The 25,397-nt window shown below is 34.0% G+C and overlaps 3 protein-coding genes and 1 long non-coding RNA gene across 4 annotated transcripts in view; 1 reads left to right on the forward strand and 3 right to left on the reverse strand.

The window, feature by feature from the left end:
* Positions 1-2,517: 2,517 nt before the first annotated feature.
* Positions 2,518-11,992, reverse strand: LOC117326116 (amyloid protein-binding protein 2-like). Its single transcript, XM_033882740.1, has 9 exons — positions 11,860-11,992; positions 10,457-11,105; positions 9,365-10,054; positions 8,409-8,533; positions 7,855-7,960; positions 6,455-6,659; positions 5,929-6,109; positions 5,056-5,228; positions 2,518-4,494 (listed from the first exon to the last, which is right to left on the reverse strand). The coding sequence occupies exons 1-9, from the start codon at positions 11,898-11,900 to the stop codon at positions 4,226-4,228; spliced, it is 2,439 nt and encodes an 812-aa protein (XP_033738631.1). The 5' UTR covers positions 11,901-11,992; the 3' UTR covers positions 2,518-4,225.
* Positions 11,993-12,204: 212 nt separating this feature from the next.
* Positions 12,205-21,990, forward strand: LOC117326117 (ATP-dependent Clp protease proteolytic subunit-like). Its single transcript, XM_033882742.1, has 6 exons — positions 12,205-12,278; positions 12,764-12,928; positions 16,885-16,981; positions 18,521-18,708; positions 19,065-19,170; positions 21,516-21,990. The coding sequence occupies exons 1-6, from the start codon at positions 12,264-12,266 to the stop codon at positions 21,617-21,619; spliced, it is 675 nt and encodes a 224-aa protein (XP_033738633.1). The 5' UTR covers positions 12,205-12,263; the 3' UTR covers positions 21,620-21,990.
* Positions 21,991-22,470: 480 nt separating this feature from the next.
* On the reverse strand, positions 22,471-23,643 carry LOC117326118. The gene is made up of 2 exons (XR_004532428.1): positions 23,193-23,643; positions 22,471-22,763 (listed from the first exon to the last, which is right to left on the reverse strand). It is a non-coding gene; the product is annotated as an uncharacterized LOC117326118 (long non-coding RNA).
* Positions 23,644-24,165: 522 nt separating this feature from the next.
* LOC117326550 (protein shortage in chiasmata 1 ortholog-like) overlaps positions 24,166-25,397 on the reverse strand; it is a 29,578-nt gene continuing 28,346 nt past the window's right edge. The window contains exons 28-29 of the mRNA XM_033883306.1: positions 24,441-24,673; positions 24,166-24,246 (exon numbers count right to left, since the gene is read on the reverse strand). Coding sequence (XP_033739197.1) covers positions 24,166-24,246; positions 24,441-24,673 — 314 coding nt within the window. The remainder of the gene's footprint in view (positions 24,247-24,440; positions 24,674-25,397) is intronic.

Raw genomic sequence — 25,397 nt, forward strand, 5'->3', positions numbered from 1 at the left:
TAAATATTTTGAAGCATTTGTTTAAATTTTGCATTTCTTCTTCGTCTCCTTTTTCTATTTAAAACAATGTGGTTCGACATTGATTGCCTCACTTTGGCCTTTCACTTGAGCATTCGTACTTGCGATGGGGGGTGAATGGCACCCAATTTTTTCCCAAGACCGTGACATACAATATACCGAAACTCCCTGTTTGACGCTTATTATTGAAAACGGTATGCACATGGTACCTCAACTTGCCCATTCCACCATAAGCATATATTGACTGGAAGGAATGACATTGTACCAATTTTACAATGGTTCTAAGTTGTTTCATGTCGGCATTCAGAACCACTGACCAAAATGTGTTTATGGAAGGTTAAACATGCAGTGATCGACGATACATGGGTCATTTTGATATTCTGATCCGACTCAAAACTAAATGTGTACTACCTTTGTACTAGATACAAAGATAATCCTACAAATAGAATGTGGAAAAGGTCACTTTAATGCTTCTGGGGAAATGATTGTTTAAGGACAGACAGACAGACAGACAGACAGACGGGCAGACAGACAGACAGACACAAGACAATGGACAAAAGGTGATTTGGTTTTAGAGATGTTACATCTCAGACAAATTGTACCATGTATGCCAATTCATATACTTCCCCCGAGATGCAGTGTAAATGTGTAAACGCGATATCAACTAATAAAAAATGAAAAAAAAAAAAAAAAAAAAAATGTCGCCCCTCCTCCATTACTGTGGATTTTTTGTACTCCATTTATCTTTTGACCAGACTATTAACCTGTAGGTCAAGATCGCACTGCACTTTTTCAGTGGGGTACGTGATAAAGGTACATAGCTAAAAGAATATCTGAAATGGTTAAAATGTTATTGTCAGATAAGAAATTATTGGGAAAATATGCACATTGGCCTTTGACCCTGAAATTAAGAGCAAAGTGACCGTACGGTAGGTAGTGTATTGCACATCAGCTTCAGGCAATACATGTATACAACATGTTTTGGTAAGATTTCTTCAATGTTATAGCTCGGACATCCTTACCTGACCTTTGACCTTGAAGTCAAGGTCACAATGATCAGATGACAGTATATTGAACATTTTCAGTGGGTAATTAAGGTACATTTAAAGGTTAAAATGTTATCGCCTGGACAAGAATTAAAGGAAAAAATAGCACTTGGTTGACCTTTGACCTTGAGGTCAAAGTCACGGTGATTTTAATAAGTGCAACTATGCTACCAGTTATATCAACATATTTTCAAAAGCATAGAAAGTTTTGCCGGACAAGAAATTGCTGAAAAACTGCACTTGTTTGACCTTGAGGTCAAGGTCACAGTGACATATGTACTAATCTCAGCTTTAAGCAATGCAAGTATTCTCCAAGTTCCACCAACATATCCTCAATGGTTTGGAAATTATGGCCCTGACAAGAAGTTATTGGGAAATTTGCACTTATTCCAATTTGCACTTATTTGACCTTTTACCTTGAGGTCAGGGTAGCAATAACCTCAAGACAGTGCACATTGGCGTTCATGATGCAAGCATTCTCCAAATTTCATCAAATGTCTTCAATGGCTGAAAAGTTATGGCCCTGTCAAGAAGTGTTCGGAAAATTTGCACTTACTTGACCTTTGGCATCGTGGTCAAGGTCATTGTGATCTAACAGCAATGCACTGCATGTTGTCGTTTGGTTCAGATGCCGCAAGTTTATCAACCAATCTTCAATAATTTAGAAGGTATGGCCATGACAAATTATCCTTTATATACAATATGTCTCTCTTTATTTGAAGGTGGCAGTGACATAATAAAACCAACTCTTGTTTTAAATGACGGAATTTTATTCAGATAGTGTGCAAAAAACAGGAAGTCTGATGAAAGTAAAGTAGAAGAATTATGATAAATGCAAACTAAACATTTAAAGAACTTTTACCAAATTTAATGTGTTCATGTGCACAGGCCCAGTAGATATAGTATAATAACACTTCTGTTAATGTAATACATAGATGTAGTTAATAATTTACATGTATATTTCTCATTTTACCATCAAATAATTAGGTTTGTATCAAATATATAGAAAATTGTATATACATGTACATGTACATAGTTTCAATATAATTATATACACTATACGGTACAGCAAAAAACCCAACTTTAATATTTGCTTGTATGTATATTATGCAAAACAACATACAATGACATATAAACTCCATTACATGTAATACTGTCAAATCATTAGCTCTGTGTGTATGTAATACTGTGATTGATACAGATGGCATACAAAGCCATTGACATTTTATGTTAATCTAAAGCTCTTTTTTCTTTTATATTCTTATCTCAAGTTAATAATTCTGAAAAAAAAAAACAGATAAAATGACACTAAATTCAATGCATACTTATTAGTCTTCTTTTGTATTTTCTACCTAGGAAACATTAATTTAAGATAAAAATTTTCACATATAGATACCTCTTATTAAATTTTTTTTGTTCGCCTTTTCCATTTAATTTTGAGTATTGCTGCATGGGTAGACCAGTATTTTTTTTTTTTTTTTTTTTTAGCTTTTCTGTAAAGTTTGAATTTCTGCAGTTCACTATCATACCTTTCAAATAAAAAAAGTTCAGTCACATTTTTATTCACAATAACTGATGCGAAACTTAATTTTAATCCATGTTTAAGGAAATACATACTACTCTAAAAGGGTCAGGTTTTTGAGATTTGATAATGCTGACAACAATAAAAAAAGACAATTTAGTAACATGTTGTATAAATATTTTAGCTGAAAGATTATCTATCATGCAGTTCTTAACCTATCTATTGTGGTGACACTTTTACATGGGGGGAAAATGTGTTGTAAAGAGACAAACTCAACAACATAATATTGTGCTTTCAAACAAGAACAAAGACACATTAAAATTTCACACACAAATATGTAAATTAAGTAAAATGAAAATTTCGATTTTGCATAAAGAAATCTAAAAGTAGGGAGAGAACATGGGCAACAAAAATGTGTGATGGTAAAATATTTTATAAAAATAAAGACGAAATTTCTGGACATTTGATGTATAAGAGGCATATAAATGGACATTGTACGCATATACATGTAAAGGTAAAAAGTTAGCAATATATTCAAGAAAATATACACTTAAACAAAAGAATGTCAAACAAATAACACAGACAATATATAATATACATTCATATAAAAATACCAAGAGTTTTACTTACATGTTATCACATACATTGTTAGTGTAAAGTAAATAGGTACGAGAATTTTGTGATTGTAATCTTATAAATCTTATGTTATAAACTATTAATTCTGCTGAATTTCAAATGAATGCATTTCAAAGGTTATTTTTTTTACAATGGACAATACATATGCTGTTAAACAAGTGAAGAAAAAAAAAACATTTTAAATGCTTAGGCTTTTCTTTAACAACATACAATTATTTTTCAAACAATACAATTTCTTAATAATTACATCAACCACATTTTACACTTTCACATATTTTCATTTAAAAAATATATGGATTTATTTTTTCATTTTTCTATCTGGTAATTGTCACACAGCTTGATAATGATCATGCCATTCCTTACATAATTCAACTATATACCAGAGAAACAGGTAGTGGTGCATTTATAAGGGATAGATGTGCTTACTAGTTCATACATCTATATTGTATATAGCTTTTAATGATTTTATCCCACACAGGCATCACACCTGCGTAACGACCTACAAAACCCATAACTGTCTGTACATGTAGCGTTGATCCACATCGTACATACTCATAAACACTCGTTTGAGACCCAAAGTTCGGTAATGTCCTACAATAAACTTCAACACGAATCACAGATGTAAGTATACAGTACATGTGGTTTCATTTGACACTTTCAGCTCCAAAACGGCAGTGGAAAATTATATTTCACTAAGTTCCAATCTGATCTGATGATCATAATACATTTGAAAGAATATCAGGTTTTGTCAGTTTATATAAAACTACATGCTTGACACTTAGTATGGATTTTTATTTTTTTAAGAATTTTTTTTTTAATTTTGAGAATTTCTTAAAACAAAATAATTACCACAAAACAGAACATTATGTACAGTAAATTCCAGACAGTAAATATCTTTTCTTACTAGAAAAAATATTCTATATATATTTGGCTGATAAAAAAATCTTTTTATATAAGAGATGATTTATCACAGGCAGTTAAAAAGTTTCCTGAGACTTTTTGTTCAATCGTTTTTTTTCAACACTGCATCCAGAAGCTTCTTGGTGCGTTTCTCCCAAATGTTGAAATCTTCCTGGAATCGATGAAAAGGTTGTGCTTTCTCCTGCAGATCTTCCACAGTAATCACACGGTCGTATACAGGGTGGTCGCGTAACCACTGCGACAGCTTTATCTGAACCTCGTCAGCCTCCTTGTTAAGGCTGATGGACTGAAGTGTGCTCACCAGGTGCTCAAAGCATACATGAACCCACTTCAAATATACTCCACAAGGTTCTGCAAAATAAAATATAAATGAATTAAGTTTATCTAAAGGAGCCCCAACAGAAAGTAATTTTGATAGAGTAAAAAACAATATATATTCTCCCAACACTGATTTAAGTTGCTGGTATGGGCACTCAGGGTATGTAATGCAATACTTTTTTATGAAAGTAAAGGCAAGTTTTTAAAACTGTTAAAATCAACTTTCTATATTTCCATATATTCCATTTGAATATCAATCCTGGCCTGAATCGGTGAATAAACTGTGTGTTATAAAAATGTAGATTGGATGTAAAATAAGATAGCTCCCATAGGAATTGTTTTGAGTTGTAATTTAAGAGGTTGATATTTTGAAGAGAAATCTTTTCTAAGATTATTTTGATTTTGGAAATAAAAGCTAAAATGGCTCACACAATATAAGATGGAAAATAACTTCAAGTCGTCCTTCTTTGTAAAAATAATTACTGAAAACTAAAATGTGTATTCTGGAAATATTTTGGGCCCAATATTCTCCTTCTCAAATGATTTCTTTGCTTGTGTTTGTTAATTTAATTAGTCTTTTTTCGTCATAAATACCTAAATTGGTGATGACATCATTGAACATGAGGATAGCTTCCTTTGGCTTGTCAAAGATCTTGTAGAAAGTACCGAGGGTAGCCATTGCCAGAAGTCTGAAGTTGCTGTTAGGACTGAGGCACAACTTGAAGCTCATAGCACTCTTGTACAGCATCTTCTCAGCATCCTGTAGTCTACAAAACATCATTAGATAGCAACGATTGTGAATATTGTGTAATATGTAAAGACACTAAATTGTATTTGCATCCACCCCCAAAAATCACTGCTATGTCTACTCTAATCTCTTCTTCTTAATTTCTCCCATAAGCACATGCTTACAAACTAGCAAGAATGATTTTGTTATTTTGTTTAATGCTCTATTAACAGCCAGGGTCATTTAAGGATGTGCCAGGTTTTGGAGTTTGAGGAAAGCAAGAGTACCTGAAGAATAACTACCGGCCTAAGGTCAGTACCAGTGGGTTTCAAACTCGCAACTCAGAAGTGGAGGAATATAGTGATAAAGTGTCAGGACACCTTAACCACTTGCCCACAGTGGCCCCCTAGCAAGAATAATCAAACTCAAAGCCTGGCGTGCGGAATATAGGATTTAATTTCTAACTTTCTAATTGAATTGAATTTTTTCCCTGCTTAAATCTCTGATTGTGGAATAATTTTGATAAAAGAAACTGCAATTTCATTACGGTATTTATCTTCAAATAAGCCCTCTCCCCTTGTGTAAAATTCAGCATTTAATGCAAATTTGATGATTCTGGAAAAATGAACAGGAGCTTATTTCTGGACAAGGGATTATTTGTAGATAGATACAGTAATTTAAACAAACTACTCTAGAAAGTAAAAGTGTAAACAACCTGGGTACATTTTTATGCAGCATACCTGTCCATCTTGGAGTAGATCTGTCCAAGTAGAGAATACATCTGGGCAGATCTCACACTGATGCTACCATAGTACTCCTCAACTATATCGATGGCAATCTTGGCCTCCGTCTCGGCTAATGTCAAGGTCGCATTCATCATATCCTTTGAGGAATGAAGGGCTTTCCACTGGAGAGATGTGGCTATATTTGGACCAGAGAAATGATTTTAAACAAAAGAATGTATGGAAAATAAATTATTGAGTAATTATTAGTCTATAGGTAATGCAGGTGTCAATAGCATATGTATACGCACATTTCATATTTTTTTTCATCGTCTGACAATTTCCAATTTATTTTCATCACTCCTTAATTTCATAAGCTTTTTTTTAATGATATGAGGATATTTGGGGATATGTGTTAAACACCCAAGAAAATTTCTCAATTATGATATTCACGATATCTGGAAAAAATTAACACAACCCTATTAAGAGGCCCCAAATGATCAATGCAGATTAATATGACTAACAGCTATAGTTCTAACATTACCTGCTGTATGGAGGAAGAGGTACAACATAGGGTGATTATCCCGCAGTAGAATCCTTGCCTTCCTCAGACCCTCATTAGCATGTTCATCATAGTTGAATTCATCAAACTTCTGTAGGACAAGCATGGCCTTACACACGGCACGGTGAGCGAGGGCGGTCATGATCATGTCACAGCCATAGATCTTCTGGGCCACCTCTAGTGCATGCTGGAAGAGGATAACATTTACTTTTACATTTTACATTTACTCGTGCACTAGTGAAAAATATCACTTTTATAGAATAAATATTTTTGATATTTCACTGGTAAAAATGTAATAAATCCCATTCTTCATTTTTACAGAATCATCAATTTAAAAAAAACGTAAGCTACATGTAGATAAAAGTGGTTCACAAGTAAGCTCTTTCCAAAATTTAATGCTAAAACTTTCACTATATGTAACGGGTCAATGACACTCAACATATAATAAAACTAAAATTTCATTCAAGGTTGGTTTTCCCCTACTCCTACAGGCTCTTGGTTGGGCAATTCATTATCAAATGTTATTTCATTGCATGCTGGGACATAAACCTCTTTACATTTTGATAGTTTCATTTCCAGATTTATAATATTTTGGGTTTGCTAATATATCAAAAAAAATCTTTTTACATGCTATTTTTTTTCTCTTTTAAATCCTGCATCTGGTGGGAATTCCTACTTGTTGTTCAAATGGATTTCTTTGGTACATTAATTTCATTGAAAGGTCTTAGTCAACAGTATTATTAAGGTTTATCAGTTTCAACAATGGATTAATTGCCAATTAAAACAACATTTGAATCCCCATCTACACATAATGTAACATATTATCAAGCTTATAATTGAGGGTTATGCTTCAAAGCACCAACTGTCATTCTTGATACAGCAACTACATTAACTTAAGTTTTATGTATCCAAGAGATATGTCTTGGCAAAACTGAATGTACACAACAGCTATATGATTGGTGTCGGGGGAAAAAAAACCTGACAAATCCCAAAATTGACGCATTTCTTTTGGAGATTACAGAGGTTGGAAAACCACATTCAAAGTCAATTAATTAAACGGAATGGCGACCTTAGGTAAGGTCTGTTCGTTACACATCAAAGGATCAAAGTATTCTTTTTTGTTTTTATCCACAAGATGGTTGTGACTGAGCCTCAATTTTGCCATGACAAATTCCAGGGGTGAAGAGAGCAAAAGGGAGTGTAGTCCCTGGAGTATGGAGGATTGCCATTTGTATTGGTCAATAAAAACGTCAATCTGGACATCAATCTCTTTGAGCTATAATTTTAGTCTGCTTTTGTAGATGAGATTCTAGCTGCTAACTCACCAAGCTCCTGGTTGACTCATTTTAAGTTATTAAATGACATAAAAAAGAAATATTTACCATAGCAACATCTAGACCAGCCTGGTCCTGTTTAAACTCATTTGAGAAGTGACAGAAAGCAAGGAGTGCCTTCAGGTACAAAGGATGTCTGGGTCCAAACATGGATCTAAAACAAATAAAAGTGTCATTGAATGATCAGGACATATTTAAAAACAATCTGCAGCTTAAGCTGGTGGCTTTATAATTGGAATCTTGGTGCACAACATCCTAACATCTTTATTGGTTCTACATATCTAATGTAAATTTGGTCTTTTAAATTATGTAACATGTTCCAATTTCAAAATTCATACTGCTGTTAAAATTGTCCTTCCAAAGTGTGGTAATGTCAGTCAACATATTGCATACAATAGCCATGTGTGTGAAAAAGATAACTTTCTGAGTGTCTCATCATCATATCTGATAGGGAATCAAATTTGCCTGGACAACATTTTTCTTTTTGAAATCAGCAACAAATTAAAACATAAGTTTACCTGCAAGGCGAAGGAATACATAGGGTTCAAATTAAAAAGGTTCAACACCCTAACAAGTTACTTTAGAAGCCCTTACTGACTCACCTGGCCTGTTGAACAGCATGTATAGCCAACGTTTCGGCTCTCTTCACCTGCCACTTGGAGCAGTAGGAGATCACTGCTGTACAAAGGATGTTGATCACATTGACAGAGTCAGTCTCCTGAACCTCCTACCAAAATAATACAAATTGCTGTTTAACTTCTAAAAGGTTTAAATAATTTTCCTTCATATTCCAGAGAAATATAATAGACACATTCCAATCTTGGATTTAGTGTTACAATTTCCCAAGAATCAAGAAGGGCGATACAATGGTTCAGTCAGTCAGAGTGCCGGCCACGTAACCTCAGGTGAAGATCAGAGGCGCGAGGTTTGACACTCCCTACATGTGTCAGTTTGTGTTTGTAAGGAAACTGAGAAACGGGCCAATCTGTACTCTCGTGGTTGTATCCTCTGGCAAGACACATTACTCTAACTAATGACTCGGCAGGCCTCCCATATGTTGTTTTGTGAGGTAGTCACTAACTACTACAAGGAGACCCTGTCTCAAAATGACCTTTGATTTATGAAAACAATTGTTTTTCAAATTTCCATGCAACATATCAAAAACCAAATATGTATGCATAAAAAAGAGCATTAAAACAATTTGAAAATATTCTCAAATAATTCTTTGATGAATAAAGACGCTTATTTTCAGAAAATTTGTGGCAAACTTGCTGGAAAGTTGTCACAAAGTAATATGTATTCAAGAACTTAACAATGACATATTGTTGCAGCCAACAATGTACATGTATGTGTTACAAAACCTTTTTTAAATTGCTGTATAAGAAGAATAAATATTCAGTTTTAAAAGTTTTAAATACTGTTAATTTTAGCAAGGAATAGAATAAAATTCATACAATTTTTGCTTGATAAAATTCAATTCATACATGTTTAAACTTAAAGTTATGAACTATAATGATGGTTTTTTTTTTGAAATTATGAGAAGTGTTATGCTTTTTACCTTTAAGGCCTTCTGTGCCCAACCAAAGGCACCATTTATAGATCCACGCTCCAACATCATCTGACAGACTTCGTTATAAAGCTCTGCCTTTGGTACTAGGTCCTTTCCAAATGACATCATGTCGATTTTCCACGTCATCTCAGTCGCCATGGAGTAGGCATTGTACGCTCCACTGAAATCGTAATTCATGTTCCGTAATCGCATGAGCTTCACAAAACCTTTGTACTTGGTCATCCAAGTTTCCATGTTGTCCGTCTGGTTGAGAACAACTAGCAGAACAGCCATGATGAGCTCTGCTTCCTTGAAGTATCCAAACTCAGCAAGAAAGTCTATCAAATGGAAACCTAGTTTGATCGCCTGTTTCGTGTCATCTGTTGATTTCGACGGATCCAGTGCTTGCATTATAGAAGAATAAGAATCCACAATGTCACTGAGCAAATGCACTTCAGATTCTTGTAGGTTCCTAAAATATTTGAAATAAAGGTGGTAGTTTTCCGAGTCAAATAAAATCTCATGTACAACATCACACATGCAGAGTTCAAAGCCTTGTGGAAGCTGCTTTCTCCGTCCCAGTACTGCAACTAGTTCCAACTTTCTGATTTTTTCTAAAGCTTTTGTCTCTAAAGCTAGTTGTGCCTTGTCATCAGGATGATTTGACCCTTGGAGAGCTTGGAAATGCTCTTCAGGAACCTGTTAATAAAGAATTACATGATTAAATACTATCACCCAAACATTAGCAAGGTATAAATGCTATTGCTTATAGTCTTTGCCTTTGTATTAATTAAATCAAGACACAAGAATGGAAATATATACTAGGACTGAAATAAAATGCAGTACAAACTGATGTTTCTACTGTGCAATTGAGTAACTCCAAACATAAAATATTTAATTGTCAATTAAAACAATCATACATATTATACAAAGGTCAATTAATTTCTTTACAAAGGATTGAACCATAGGACTCCTGGCTTACTAGAACAACATTCTAAAAATAAATTATCCTTTGCTGAATCAATAGGAATTATAAGCTGCTAGTATCTTGCAAGGTTACATGAATTGGCAGGTGAACTTATTCCAATTGATGTTTCCTACCTGCAGTAGTGACCTGAAGTTATCTGGAGTAGGAACCCACTGCTGGAAAAAACCCTTGATGAGTGTCATGGAGTCCTGGTTGTCTTGATTCCAGGGAGTTAATTTGTCTCCTCTCTCTGGGACCATATCCTTGGCCTGTTTTTCCATTTCCTGGTCTGGAGGTGCCCCTTGTCTTTCCTCATCAAGGTTGAGGACATTTTGGGGCTTAGACCTGCCCTTGTTGTCCTTTATAATGGGTGGTACTGGATTGTAATGAGGCAATCTCCTTTTGTCCATGGTCTCACTAAATTTTGTAGTTTGAGAGGTTGGACGGTGTATCACGGTGTTGTCAAGAAATTCCACCAGAGAACGATATCTCTTCCTTACTTCTGGACCAGCATCTGGATTCATCATAGCATCACGGAATATATTGTACCAATCAGGGACATTAGTTTTTGAGGGCAGTAAGTCTATGAGTATACGAGCTTTGTCTGCATGTGTAGTTCCATGTGAAATCTTTCTCTGGTCCGTGTTATTTATTACATTGTGTTCTATGAGAGGTCCAATAATGTGATCAATCTTCAGCTCCTGGACCAGAGCTATTCTGTTGATGCGTAATCTCATCACATTTTGCTTGTCTATTCCTGACATGGTATCTGTACTTTTTTGGCTGAAAAGACACATAAATATCATCAAATTAATCATCTTCAATAATTTACTGTCAATGAAATTAATATATTTAATGAAAATAAAATTCTGGAAATCTATACTTTGTACCAAACTTAGCAATGTAATTTACATAATCTTCGTTTATTAATTATATAGTCAAAATCTGTTCAGTTCTCCTGTCATTTGTAATTATATAAGCTTAAATTTATACATTGAAAGACTGACTTTAATCTTTTTATTCCATACTTCTGACATAATGTAGTACTTAAAGCTTTTGTTTGCTTGTTTTCCCCCTCAAATTTTTGTTTTTGTTTATACCAATGTACATTAAATGCAGTTTTTTTGTATGCATACCTATACATGCAAAAGACAAACTGTCCCCAAGCAATATTCAGAACAGCGTTTACTTGTTTTATTTTCTACAAAAAGTGAAATATGATTTTAATATTGTGTTTATTTTTATATAATTATATATAAATATCTATACATAAATCAATATTTAAAGAGAATGGCTTGATCAAAGATGTTTAATACGCTTATTGTAGTCAAAAACCGATTATGACATAATAAATCTAGATCTATATATATTATATCATAACCAATCTTTGACGCATTAGTGTGCTAAACATCTCTAATTAGATAGAAACTGAGAAAGGGCACCTGCTGCTTCCTTAGCAACGGTAATGTCTTCCGATGATCATTGTATGTTTGACACCAACAACAGTGACAAATACTATTGCATAGCAATAACTTACTCAGATAAAACGAAAGTATCTTTCCGAATGTTGGCTGCCATTGTAATCCGTCATATATTTGTTAGAAAATAAAGCAATTGGTCTCCTGACGTTTTGTTGTCCTCAATGATCGGCCATGATTTTTCACAGCGGAAGTAGAATAATGTCCGAGCAGAAATCCTTAAATAATATATATATATAAATATATGTATTTAGAAAATACCGCATTTAAATTAAATTGAATTTAAACCTTGGAAAATTATCATTCAAAAATCGAACATGTTAAGATATTTTACCGTATGAAATAATAAACCGAAGAAAATACATATATTCAACTCCGGAAAAACTGTTCATTCCGTTTCTTAATTTAGCATTTGCCCGGAAGCAGAATTTGACGCGACCCTTCAGAATCTTCAGAAAAGAAAATGACTTTGCTGCAGGTAGGCCAAGTGCAAGGGATTGTTCTTGTTGTTTAGTTTAACGCGTGTAAACTACAAATTTCACAGAAACTCATGTTATTGATAAGCTGTCCATTCCACGGTAACTGGTTAATAAAAGCGACACAGGTTGAGAAATATATCGCACATTATCAGTTCCAGTCAGATCCTTTCGGAATGTACCAGTACTACCAGCTGGCTATATATATATACAGTGTAACATCAGTTTCCACAATTTCCAACATTGTAAAATGTGCAATAACTACGAAATTCTAAGTTTTATGATGCCTGATAAGATAAAACTAAATTGATTAGATAATATATTTTGGAAAATATGATACTGAATGTGTTTCATGACAACTTGATATAAGCCTATTGCATCATGTTTTTTTTTTTATATATATATTTTAAATGTAAATAAGATGATTCAAATTTGGGAAGTTATAATATTTTCAAAAACATTTTAAAAATGTTATTAATTTTTACAGAGATGCATGCGCTTGGTGCCCAGGAAAATTCCAACAAGATGTATCCACCATACACAGAGGAAAAGAATCTACAACAATGGTGGCTATCATGTTGAGGAAAATCAGCCAGTAACCAACATCTATAGCCACCTACTCCAACAAAGAATAATTTGCATCATGTCCCCTGTGAGTACAATTCTGTATGACTTTAAACATATTTTATTGTCTAAACAAGAACAATAGGATTAGGCACAAGTTATTACAACTTATGAAGCCTTCTCCACTCAACATGTTAATATTTACAAGTAATGACATAGGTATAATATATAGTAAATCATGTAACATTTAGGAGGAAAAATTGATAATTTAACATACAATGTACATTTACATAATAAAAAGATACAAGTATATATATTCAAAATCTTCTGCTGGACTTTGTGAAAGACTGCACATATCCAAATACATAACTATTCACTTCCAAAGCCAAGTTTTCATTACCATATAATAACAAATTTAAATTTACATGTATATTTAAATCATTAAAATATTGGAACATTTCAGCACGAGCAGTAGCATATATTGGACATTCAAAAAAGAAATGATACACATTTTCACAAATGTTACCACAGTTTACACAAATAGAGTCCTCTGCCAAATTTACACGAAAAAGATCATCCTTAAGAGAACTACACTTATATCTTAATTTTGTATGTATTATATTAAATTTTCTTTCACCATAATTATAGTAGCAAGGCAGACTAGTAGAAATAGGTTGAGAGAGAGCTAGTTTGAAAGAAGAAAGAGAATTTGAAAGGGATTTAACATTGTCGTCTAAATTGTTCCAGTTTCTTAAAGTAGAGGGAAAGAAGGAGTTTATTGTAGAAGAGAGTCTGTAATTTGGAATTCTGAAATTGTCCTTATTTCTTAAAGGGTAAGGGTTATTATTGCCCACTGAAGGAGGTAATAAGTTAGATAGATAACTTGGAGTCATATTATTTTTTATTTTATAAAGTAATTGAAGATTTCTTTTAGCTCTTCTTTCTGAAAGCGGTTCCAAAGATGTTTCAAAATATAAAAATTCTTTTCTTGTATAAGATGGTAGACCAGTTATTATTCTAGCTGCTTCAAGCTGAGCCCTTTCTGTATTCTGTATACATGCACCATGATCAGTACCCATAGTTTCTCTCTACAGGACCTCAAAATCAGCTCATCCAAAGACCAAGGTCACAATAATAACAGGACCATTTGAGAAATTATTCATATACACTTTAATCTGTAAATTTTACACTTCAATCTATTAATCTCAATATGAATGTTTTATCACCGAGTGGTTTCTTCTCCATAATCTTTTGGAAGGCAATGGACATTAAAGTGTATAATTTACAGATTAAAGTGTAAAATTTACAGATTAAAGTGTAAAATTTACAGATTAAACTGTAAAATTTACACATTAAAGTGTATAATTTACACATTAAAGTGTATAATTTACACATTAAAGTTGATAATTTACAGATTAAAGTGTAAAATTTACACATTAAAGTGTATAATTTACACATTAAAGTGTAAAAAATAAAAATAGAACAAGTTTTGATGTGGCCCTAATACGCTTCCGTAATAATCTATACAATGTCAACTAATCTTATGATTCGTATTTCACGAGTAGCATTGATAATTTTCATTTTATAATCAAAATAAACATCAATAACCGAATTGCAGTTAAACCTGCATTTACATCAAAGTTTTATTTTCAAAATTAACTACATCGCATGCTATTTTCAACATGGATCTTTTACTATAATATATGTCAGTATCAAAGCTTTAATTATCGATGATATTTCATGAATTGAACCGGATTTCCCTTTTACACTAGGGCTTTTTCTCAATGGTTTGGGATTGGTTTTTTTTCTCATTTTGGGGAGAAAATTGGTTAAATGAGAAAGATTTTTTTTTTCATGAATTAACTGCATATTTTGGGAATTTTGCTTGAATATGAAATAATTCCATTGGGAATGGGGCCAATTAACAGCTGGCCCCAAAAAGCCCTCAGAAAAAGTCCTGCACACAGAACAGGATATTTGACCATTGATGTTGGTCAAAGGTGAAAATGTAGGTCAGAGTGACCTGCTTTTGATACTTTTGATACACAGCTACAGTATATACTGAATATCACTTATTTGGCTTATTCCTTTTTTAAAACTCCTTTTGGATTATAGTGCTGTAATCACACCACTGCAGGGAGCTCGATTTTGGGTATCACTTGGGCCGACATTATTTCAGCTTCTGTGAATCAACTACATTTATGCTTTTGCATTATGGCTTATGGGGTTCTGATTGGTTCTCGGTCACATGTCATTATTGCAGATTTTCTCTGGCCATTTTGATATTGAGGATGTGCTGCAGAAATTGGTTGGCAAATTAAGGTCTGAGGTTGTCGCCATGTCTCTGACCCAAATAGTCGGAGAGGTTTGACATTGGTGTCAAAGATACGAATTTTCCTGTGGGTTGTCAAGCTCTTAAGGTCCAGACTGGTCGCAGGGTGTTGTATACGATCCTGGCTTTGATATCATGTATGTGATTATGTCTCTTGACATCCTCATTCGCACTGCTGTCCTTGAATACTACATATACACCTCCGAGGTAGATAAAACTCTTGTTTCCTTTATTCCTTCATGTTAAAGTTAAAGGTCTTGATTGTCTTTCACCCTCCAACACCTCCATCATCTTTTTGTTGTGCTGACCATGCAGTCTCCCCTGCCTCCTCAGAAATTCCTGTTCACTTTATTATTATTAATTAATTGGTCTGTGCAAACTGTTGTCCGTGTGACAGGACAATGTCATCTGAGAAATCAAGGTTCCTTGAATAGCTTGGAGAACCTCCACTAATTATATGCCTGTCTTGTTGTTTTTCCTCATAATTGTCAGTGTCAATAAATTTTCTTCATAATTGTCAATGTCCATCAAAACAGGGCTCAAAGTGGATCTTTTTACCAGCTGGCATATTTGGCTACCAAGTCATAAAATCTAGGCACCAATTGGAAAAGTTGGTCGCCTGACCAAGTTGTCTAAACTTAAAAAAAAATCTGTTAGTTTTTTAATTCAGTATATCATCTCTCTGTAACTTTTTCAATTGTGAACATCATTTCAACATTGACTGAAATTTTGAAAGATTAACCAAAATCGCTTTACACAATTTTTTAGTGGCCATACAGGTGCCTTATAGGTCAATAACTGGTGGTCAATGGTGAATTTTAAGGCACCATGTCCACTAAAATAGGCGGCACTTTGAGTGCTGCAAAACAATTTTTACCAAAATCATGCAGCCTTGCCCAACTCCAATCCACACAGCAAACAGGTTGGTTAGCTTTCCAATGTTGGTGATTTGACAGGTGGAATCCACATAATAACCATTATAGTGTAGGTATATGGAGCCCCGTATAAGTTTTCTTTAAGTAGGTCAAAAGTAAAAAAAAAAAACAGGTCAAAGTGACCAAAAGAAGGTTTTGGTACATGATTCACTACCTCATCGAGATGCATACATGACCCAAGTATAAAGTTCCCTGTACCAGTAGTAGATTTTATTCTGACCCTTTTGGCCAGCTGACACTGTTCCTTATTTCTACCCCTATTAAATACTGTACAATCAATACTGATCGACATGACTATATAATAAATTAAAAGCAACCAACACAGACAATTATGATTTATACATAAGGTAATGCATTTTCATATATTTTACCCTGCACATACCGTGTACTCAAACAGACAAGGGAGATAATTCTGATGACACATTGTACAATGCAAATTGTCCTTTAATTTTCTATAACACTTTAGCATTTGCCTGTAGGGTATGCAATACCATTTCTAAAAAGTTGCAGCTGTTTTGCCTTTGTCATTGTTTCTATATTTTTGCTAATTTTTGGTACATGCATATAGCTGTAGTGTATCCATATTTAGTCTGTGGCCGTGTTTCCAGATTTATGGGATTGAAATTGTAATTTTTTCATTGATATTTATTTTGATATTACAAAAAAATATCTATGACCTTTGCATGATGTACATTGTGTATGTTCATTAAAATCGTCATTTACCAGTGTCTTTTGGATATTATTTGGTAACACAATAATTTGTCTTTTGTTTTACAGATATCAGACGAGATAGCAGGGAGTGTTATAGCCCAGATCTTACACTTACAAGCTGCTAATACCAAACAAACAATCCATATGTACATCAACTGTGGAGGTAAATCTCTATGAAATAGCCCAGACTCAAATCTTTATTGTATGTATATTGCCATTTGCTTGTGATCTTAATTACTACAAAAACATATACAGTGGACCCTCGATAATCCGAACACCTTCGTTCCCAGTCCAAACCGTCCGGATTACGAGTTTTCCGGACTGCCGAATTTCGTGTACCAGGTCAAAAAAATTGTCGTGTAAGAGTTATCTCCCTTGATTATATACAATCCGGGACGTTTCATAAACACGTCTAATTGTCAGACTTTTTAACAATAACTATACTTATGTTTCTGATATGATTCTTTTTGTTTTGTTTTGTAGAAAGTAAAAAATAAACTGTTTTTAAAAGAACATGTAAAGTGAAAGCTGTTTTATTTATAGCGGGCATATGTGACCTACAAACAACACACATGTGTCACGTCCCAGAGGTTCACAAACAAGTAGAAATTACAATCGTTAAATACCTTAAATAAAATACCCAGATTTTACAACTTACCGTCAGTCTATGTTTTTTTTATGATTTTTACGTACCAGAAACCCCAAGCTATCTATTTAAAAGTACGCGACACCAGCGAGAACTACCCAAGATGTCTGATAATTATTCAACCCGTATTCTCTTAACAATGTGACGCTTAGTTAAGTATCAGAAGACTATTGACTAATTTGTGTGTTATCAACCCAGTTCTTGTGATCACTGCTTAATACGTAAATGTGTATGTAATTAATAACATGCAACTTTTAATGAGTCGTCGTTTCACGTAACGTTAACGGTGTGGTGTTACAATGCCGATATCCGTGTTTACCCAATACAAGTGTTAATAATGTTAATTACCGATCATAAATTGAACTGAATGTTTGTGCATAAATTCTATAACAATTAGGTCGTAGAGAAACAGCAATGTACCGTTATAAAAACAAAAGCTACACATTGTAACACAGGTAAACACCCGGGGCTATGACCTGGCAGCGGTCGCTATGACTACGCACAGTGTCAAGCGATATTCTGTACAGCTGTCGACACGGTGACAAAATCGTCCGGATTATTGAGGGAAATTTACTAATGAAAAGTACGTTCCGTTCCCAAAATGGGCTCCCGGAATCGGAATCTGAATTTCCGGACTGGTGAGTACAAATAACGTTACGGAAATCCGTTCCCGTGCATTTCCGTCCGGACTGTGAGTTTTCCGGACTATCGGCGTCCGGATTATCGCGGGTCCACTGTTTGAAGTTTATCAAATTTTTTTTAAACATCCTACTTTATACGCTAACTGAATGCATAACCAAATCCTCTAGAATGTAAAACTTTCTTTGGTACATGTAGCATGAACTAGTATTCCTGAAATATTTATGAATATATCATTGAATTGTGAACTTATTGTAATTTGTTGTTTTCATTCACATCGATATAGACTTAATAATAAGACTTTCTCAACAAATTATGTATATACTCTCCAGGAATTGTTTAATAGACTTTGTATCATCAAATGACATGGTACACTGCATAAAATGATTTATTTTTAATCAATCTTATTTCATGTAGGTGGACGAGTGTCTTCAACACTAGGTATATATGACACAATGCAGTTTGTCGGAAACCCAATAGCCACCTGGTGTGTGGGACAGGCTACCGACATGGGGTCTTTACTTCTGTCAGCAGGAACAGCAGGGATGAGACATGCACTGCCTCATTCCAGAATCACACTCACGCAACCTGTCAGTGGGCTAAGTGTAAGTTTTGTTAAGTTTGGTTTATTAAAGAAGGAATTTTTTTTTTTCCCAAGCCAATTCTTGAAAATGACAAAAATCAATTAAAGTTGTCTTTTTTTTTTTTATTTCCATCTGATAATATTGCAGAGTGAAGGAAAGCGTAATTTAATAAAGATGTTTGCTTACTTTGAAATTTTTTCCTAATTGTTTCTAATGGAAAAAATTTAATCCGTTACTCCAGAAATTATTGTAAAACTGAGGCAAAGTCTAAAGTTCCGGTTGCAATATTGATACATTCCATTTCGGAAAATAAGTGATTGTTGTATTTCTGTTTGATGTTGGAATATTTTAATTGTTGGCTGTTGTATTGTTTGTAGGGACAAGCATCAGATGTTGAAATTCAAGCAGAAGAAATCTCTAGGATCTTAAATCAAGTAAACAATATCTATGCCAAGCAAACAGGGAGAAGTCTAGAAGAAATTGGTTGGTATTTCCCATAAATTGTTAATAAATCATGCTGGGGCTATTCAGTAATTTCAACTACTATACATATGGATATCTAAGGAAAAGGTTATGCTATAAATTGTCTTAAAAAGTACCTCTATAGTACCAATAAAAGAAGAAAAATATATGTCCCTCCAATGCCAATGATATTTTAGAGGCTTACTTATATTTCTTGTAAAGTGAAACCTGACTTTATTGCCACACTGTGTGACTGAGTCAGTGTTTCGGTATAATGTCAGGTGTTGACAATGACAGTGGAGCATGTCTCCATTACGATGGATATGGTCAAATGATACAGGATGTCATTAAAATCAGTGGTCAGTAACCTACCAACGTCAAGTTTCACTGTATATTATAGGATGTTGTTAAAGTCAGTGGTCAGTAAAGTCAGGTTTTACTGTATATTACAGGATGTCATTAAAGTCAGTGGTCAGTAAAGTTAGGTTTTACTGTATATTACAGGATGTCATTAAAGTCAGTGGTCAGTAAAGTCAGGTTTCACTGTATATTACAGGATGTCATTAAAGTCAGTGGTCAGTAAAGTCCGGTTTCGCTGTATATTTCAGGATGTCATTAAAGTCAGTGGTCAGTAACGTCAGGTTTCACTGTATATTACAGGATGTCATTAAAGTCAGTGGTCAGTAAAGTCCGGTTTTACTGTATATTACAGGATGTCATTAAAGTCAGGTGTCAGTAAAGTCAGGTTTCACTGTATATTACAGGATGTCATTAAAGTCAGGTGTCAGTAAAGTCAGGTTTCACTGTATATTACAGGATGTCAGTAAAGTCAGGTGTCAGTAAAGTCAGGTTTTACTGTATATTACAGGATGTCATTAAAGTCAGGTGTCAGTAAAGTCAGGTTTCACTGTATATTACAGGATGTCATTAAAGTCAGGTGTCAGTAAAGTCAGGTTTCACTGTATATTACAGGATGTGATTAAAGTCAGGTGTCAATAAAGTCAGGTTTTACTGTTTATTACAGGATGTCATTAAAGTCAGGTGTCAGTAAAGTCAGGTTTCACTGTATATTAAAGGATGTCATTAAAGTCAGGTGTCAGTAAAGTCAGGTTTCACTGTATATTACAGGATGTCATTAAAGTCAGGTGTCAGTAAAGTCAGGTATCGCTGTATATTACAGGATGTCATTAAAGTCAGTGGTCGGTAAAGTCAGGTATCGCTGTATATTACAGGATGTCATTAAAGTCAGTGGTCAGTAGAGTCAGGTTTCGTTGTATATTACAGGATGTTGTTAAAGTCAGGTGTCAGTAAAGTAAGGTTTCACTGTATATTACAGGATGTCATTAAAGTCAGTGGTCAGTAAAGTCAGGTTTCTCTGTATATTACAGGATGTCATTAAAGTCAGTGGTCAGTAAAGTTAGGTTTTACTGTATATTACAGGATGTCATAAAAATCAGTGGTCAACAAAGTCAGGTTTCACTGTATATTACAGGATGTTGTTAAAGTCAGTGGTCATTAAAGTCAGGTTTCACTGTATATTACAGGATGTCATTAAAGTCAGTGGTCAGTAAAGTCATGTTTCACTGTACATTACAGGATGTCATTAAAGTCAGTGGTCAGTAAAGTCAGGTTTCTCTGTATATTACAGGATGTCATTAAAGTCAGTGGTCAGTAAAGTCAGGTTTCACTGTATATTATAGGATGTTGTTAAAGTCAGTGGTCATTAAAGTCAGGTTTCACTGTATATTACAGGATGTCATTAAAGTCAGTGGTCAGTAAAGTCATGTTTCACTGTACATTACAGGATGTCATTAAAGTCAATGGTCAGTAACGTCAGATATCGCTGTATATTACAGGATGTCATTAAAGTCAGTGGTCAGTAAAGTCAGGTTTCACTGTATATTACAGGATGTCATTAAAGTCAGTGGTCAGTAAAGTCAGGTTTCACTGTATATTACAGGATGTCATTAAAGTCAGTGGTCAGTAACGTCAGATATCGCTGTATATTTCAGGATGTCATTAAAGTCAGTGGTCAGTAAAGTCAGGTTTCACTGTATATTACAGGATGTCATTAAAGTCAGTGGTCAGTAAAGTCAGGTTTCACTGTATATTACAGGATGTCATTAAAGTCAGTGGTCAGTAACGTCAGATATCGCTGTATATTACAGGATGTCATTAAAGTCAGTGGTCAGTAAAGTCAGGTTTCACTGTATATTACAGGATGTCGTTAAAGTCAGCGGTCATTAAAGTCAGGTTTCACTGTATATTACAGGATGTCATTAAAGTCAGTGGTCAGTAAAGTCAGGTTTCAATGTATAACCTGGTCTATTTGTAAATTTGTCTTACTGTTTTATCTTCCTTTTCAGAGGAAGCCATGCAGAGACATAAATTCATGGATGCAGAGACTGCTAAAGACTTTGGCATTATTGATAAAGTATTACAATTTCCTGAAAAGAATACCAATAAATAATCTACAGCTGCAACACAACAAAATATACACTTTTTAATGACAGTGCTATTAAATCCTGCAGAAAGTTTGAAGGAATTCTGGATAGAAAAGATATTGTATGTGTGTGTATAGTTGAAATGGATATGATATCAGAATGATTGGTGTTTTTATTTAAGTGCTTTGAGTGAAGAATGGATTGTATATGTGACCGAATGTGTTCCAAAATAAATCTGTATTTAGATTGTGCCAGAAGAACTTGATTGTTTTTTTTTTTTGTAAATAGTGTGGACTGATGCTATTATTTGGAAGCCATTATTGTATTAAGTGCTATAACATGGGTATTTACATGCATATTTAAGCCGTTATTATTAAAGATTGATTTCAAAATTTTACATATTTTATAATTTCTTATTTTACAATTCATAATTGCTCATCAAACAGGGATCATTGCTGATTCATCCGGTTGAATCTTAATGCTATATGTGGAGTGAGTCAGAATGTTATACTTTCAGTAGACCTTCAGTACAACACAACTTTCTGAATTCAAATAAGATGACTAAACCAATTATAAGATTTTACAAACAAACATTGCACAATGGAGAGATGAAATGAATTGTTTGACCACGACTCTTCAGTCAGAAGGAAAATGTTTTTGAAATAATAAATAATATTGTGGTTGTCTTAAATGGAAATTGCTGTTGTAATTTCAGTGACAGTTTAAAACATTAAAATAATGGATTGAAGTATATGCATGTTACATGTAAACGGAACCAGTTATTTTTATCAGATTGACCAGGTATATATTTACATGCGACATCTTTTTCCTTTCTGAACATAGTGAGTTTATAAAACCAAGTTTCTTAATAAAAGTATACAAGGCTTTCAAAGTATTTTATTCAATATGAATGATTATTGAATACAAAAAAATCCATCATACAACTGGTACATCAACTTGAACATAAATAGATGTATACAAAGCAACTCCTTTGGGATTAGAGTCCAGTATGATATACCAGTAATCAGTGACCCAGAAGTCTTATCACAGAAGCGATGATTCAGGAATGTCCAAAGGATTACTTCCCTTTGAACACAAGTTTTGTCTGACCACCTTTGGATCCTGGTACCCGTGTGTAGGATAATTTCTTTTTTGTTACTGGGAAGGACTCTGAAAGAAGAAGAAAATAAACAACTTTTGACAAAAGTACAGAAAGTTGGTAACTTTCTCAAGTCCCCAAACCAATTTCAGTTTACGTTGTTCGTTTTTATTATTAAAACTGATATTGGCTGCTAAGCCCTGTGTCCTCACTCAACCTAATTGAGACAGTTAAGCAATACTAGAATAACTGCCAAAACTAACTACATAATATATATGTAAACTTTAAACTTTTTCATGATATGTCCTTTTAAGAGATAGCAAATTACACTTGTCATATATAATATATGCACAAACTATAGGTTTGATGTTATTTTTAGGCCTTAGATTCTGGGTTAGTAACTTCTGTACCTGATGTTTGATTCACTGATAAGACATGAAATTTCAGACTTCACCTTTATGATTTTTTTTTAGTTTTTTTCCAGATATACAAAGCCTTACGTTTTAAAATTCCTCTGTTAAGTTGTAGATTAGACTGGTGGTGTACCTTTAAAGAACGAATAGAAAACAGCACATGCATGAGTATATTGATCAATATTACATATGTATGTTTAATGTACGTCTAGGAAGGTCCCTGGAAATTTGATACAATGTGGGACCAGTGAGGGAGTAACTCTATGAATTATTTCATCAGATCACTAACATATATATATAATACACATTCAGCAAATATCAAACCTTCGGGACTAATGTTGACCAGACAACATTGATTTATTATTATACAAAGTGCAAATTATTTTATCAGATCAATTTCTGATGCCCATGCAGCTAATGCATTTGATAGTGGTTATCCTATGTGAGTTCCAAGGAAATTGGATCGAAAGAAAAGCATTGATATGGATATGATGAACACCATATACATGTATGAGTCTGGTCTCAAAGGTTATAAAAAATATTATGTTAATTTGTTTTTGATTCGAAATTGATCATGAAATCAACATAACAAGCTGTCAGAAGACAACATAGCTTTCCATGTAGGGTAAAATTCAAAATTAGATTTTTAGAAGTAGGTCAAAGGTCAGTAAATCCACAAATGTAGTAACAATGGAAAGGTAAATCATGTGACAAGGAATGCAAATGTAAAATATGAAAGCTCTATCTCATACGGCTAACATACTGACAGGCAAGGTTAAAGATTTGATGTAGCTAAAAGTCATGGTCAAGGTCAGCAGGTCTGCAAATGTAGTACCAATGGAAAAGTCATTTAAAAAAAACATACATGTCAAATATGAAAGCCTTATCTCACACGGTTTACCTACAGCAACCAAGGTTAAAAGTACGTCAAAGGTCACGGTCTAGGTCAAAAGGTCTACAAATGCAGTACCAATGGAAAGTTCTTGTCACAAGGAACATGTGTGAAATAGCTAAGCTGTATCCTCATTTATTTTGACACAACACCGTTTTATAAAAAAAATTAACCTAGCTGTCTACAGGCCATACACATGCCGTTGTTACAGGTAGCAATTATAGCTCCACTGCACTTCATCCAACCGAGCTAAAAATTCCAAGGCAATATTTGCAGAAATGATTTTTTATAGATCTACTTCATACACAGTTATGATTTTAAAGAGATGGAAAATGTCTCCAAAGCTGACTATGAGGAGTCCATTATAATATTTGTATTATTCTCCTATAATATGAAAAGTATATTGCCCTGGTCCTTTTATAAACATATTGCCCATTACATACCTTATCAGGAGATTTGTCCAGGTCCATCGGTGGAGAATCATAGGATGACCAGAGTGATGAATGTCCATTCCACTGGGGAGTTCCGTATGATTCCTGACTGTAATTTCCACTTCTCCCTTTCATTTGTCCATCATAACTGGACTGGAGATGGCTTCTCTGTAGAGTGTTCTTAAGAGTTGTGTCAGGATAAGTTTGTACCGGTATATGTGACTGGTCTTTCTCATGGACATGATCTACAAATTGGAGGACATGGAAAAAAACTGAACCTGCATATATGTTACTGCACATTTATGTTGTTGGAAATATGAAAGCTAGTACTTGAGACAATAACTAATGTAAAAACTTTCACATGGGGGAAAAGAATAAAATATATGCCAAGTATTCAAACAAGAGGCCAGATGGGCTTGAATAACTGATTATCTAGCTGTTCTATCTCAACTTCTGTGATCACCAAACTGGGTACTTCCATGGACATAGGATATTCAAGATCTAATTAAGTCAATCCAATGAATCCCGATTTAACAGTCTTTCATCTGAGCATGGTAAATGTAATGGCTGAACAACAGATATTCAGAAGAAGTTGCTTCCAGATATAAAGGTTCAAACTAATTTGACCCTTCTGACCTTTAACCTTGGTCATTATGGTCAAGGTAATTTACTAGTGGTTGACTTCATCCCCGAAAAATAGTAGCCAAAAAAAATCAAAGCCATTTGGTAAATCAGAAGAAGTGGTTTGAGTGTTTTAACAAAATTGATCCCTCAATCCTTGAATATGAGTCAAGGTAATTTCTTTTTGGGCTTCATCCTAGATACCACGTGTCCAATATAATGAATGTAGGAACGTAGGTCTCTTTGTTATTGAGAATTAAGTCATATGAAGGAAAATTATGACATCAGAAAGAAAGATGGACAATGGCATATATGAGCTCACTTGCCCTTCAAAGAAAGTTAAACATT

Source organism: Pecten maximus, chromosome 4 (assembly GCF_902652985.1).
Source record: "Pecten maximus chromosome 4, xPecMax1.1, whole genome shotgun sequence".
NCBI classification, from domain to species: Eukaryota; Metazoa; Mollusca; class Bivalvia; order Pectinida; family Pectinidae; genus Pecten; species Pecten maximus.

Excerpts from the sequence above, each read along its gene's own strand:
- LOC117326116 (XM_033882740.1), bottom strand. The coding sequence starts at position 11,900 with ATGGCAGCCAACATTCGGAAAGATACTTTCGTTTTATCTGA. Across the intron at positions 6,660-7,854 it reads CTGGTCTAGATGTTGCTATG|CATGCACTAGAGGTGGCCCA; the intron begins GTAAATATTTCT and ends ATCCTCTTCCAG. Across the intron at positions 4,495-5,055 it reads TGATGTCATCACCAATTTAG|AACCTTGTGGAGTATATTTG; the intron begins GTATTTATGACG and ends TTTATTTTGCAG.
- LOC117326117 (XM_033882742.1), top strand. Across the intron at positions 12,929-16,884 it reads TAATTTGCATCATGTCCCCT|ATATCAGACGAGATAGCAGG; the intron begins GTGAGTACAATT and ends TTTGTTTTACAG. Across the intron at positions 16,982-18,520 it reads TATGTACATCAACTGTGGAG|GTGGACGAGTGTCTTCAACA; the intron begins GTAAATCTCTAT and ends TATTTCATGTAG.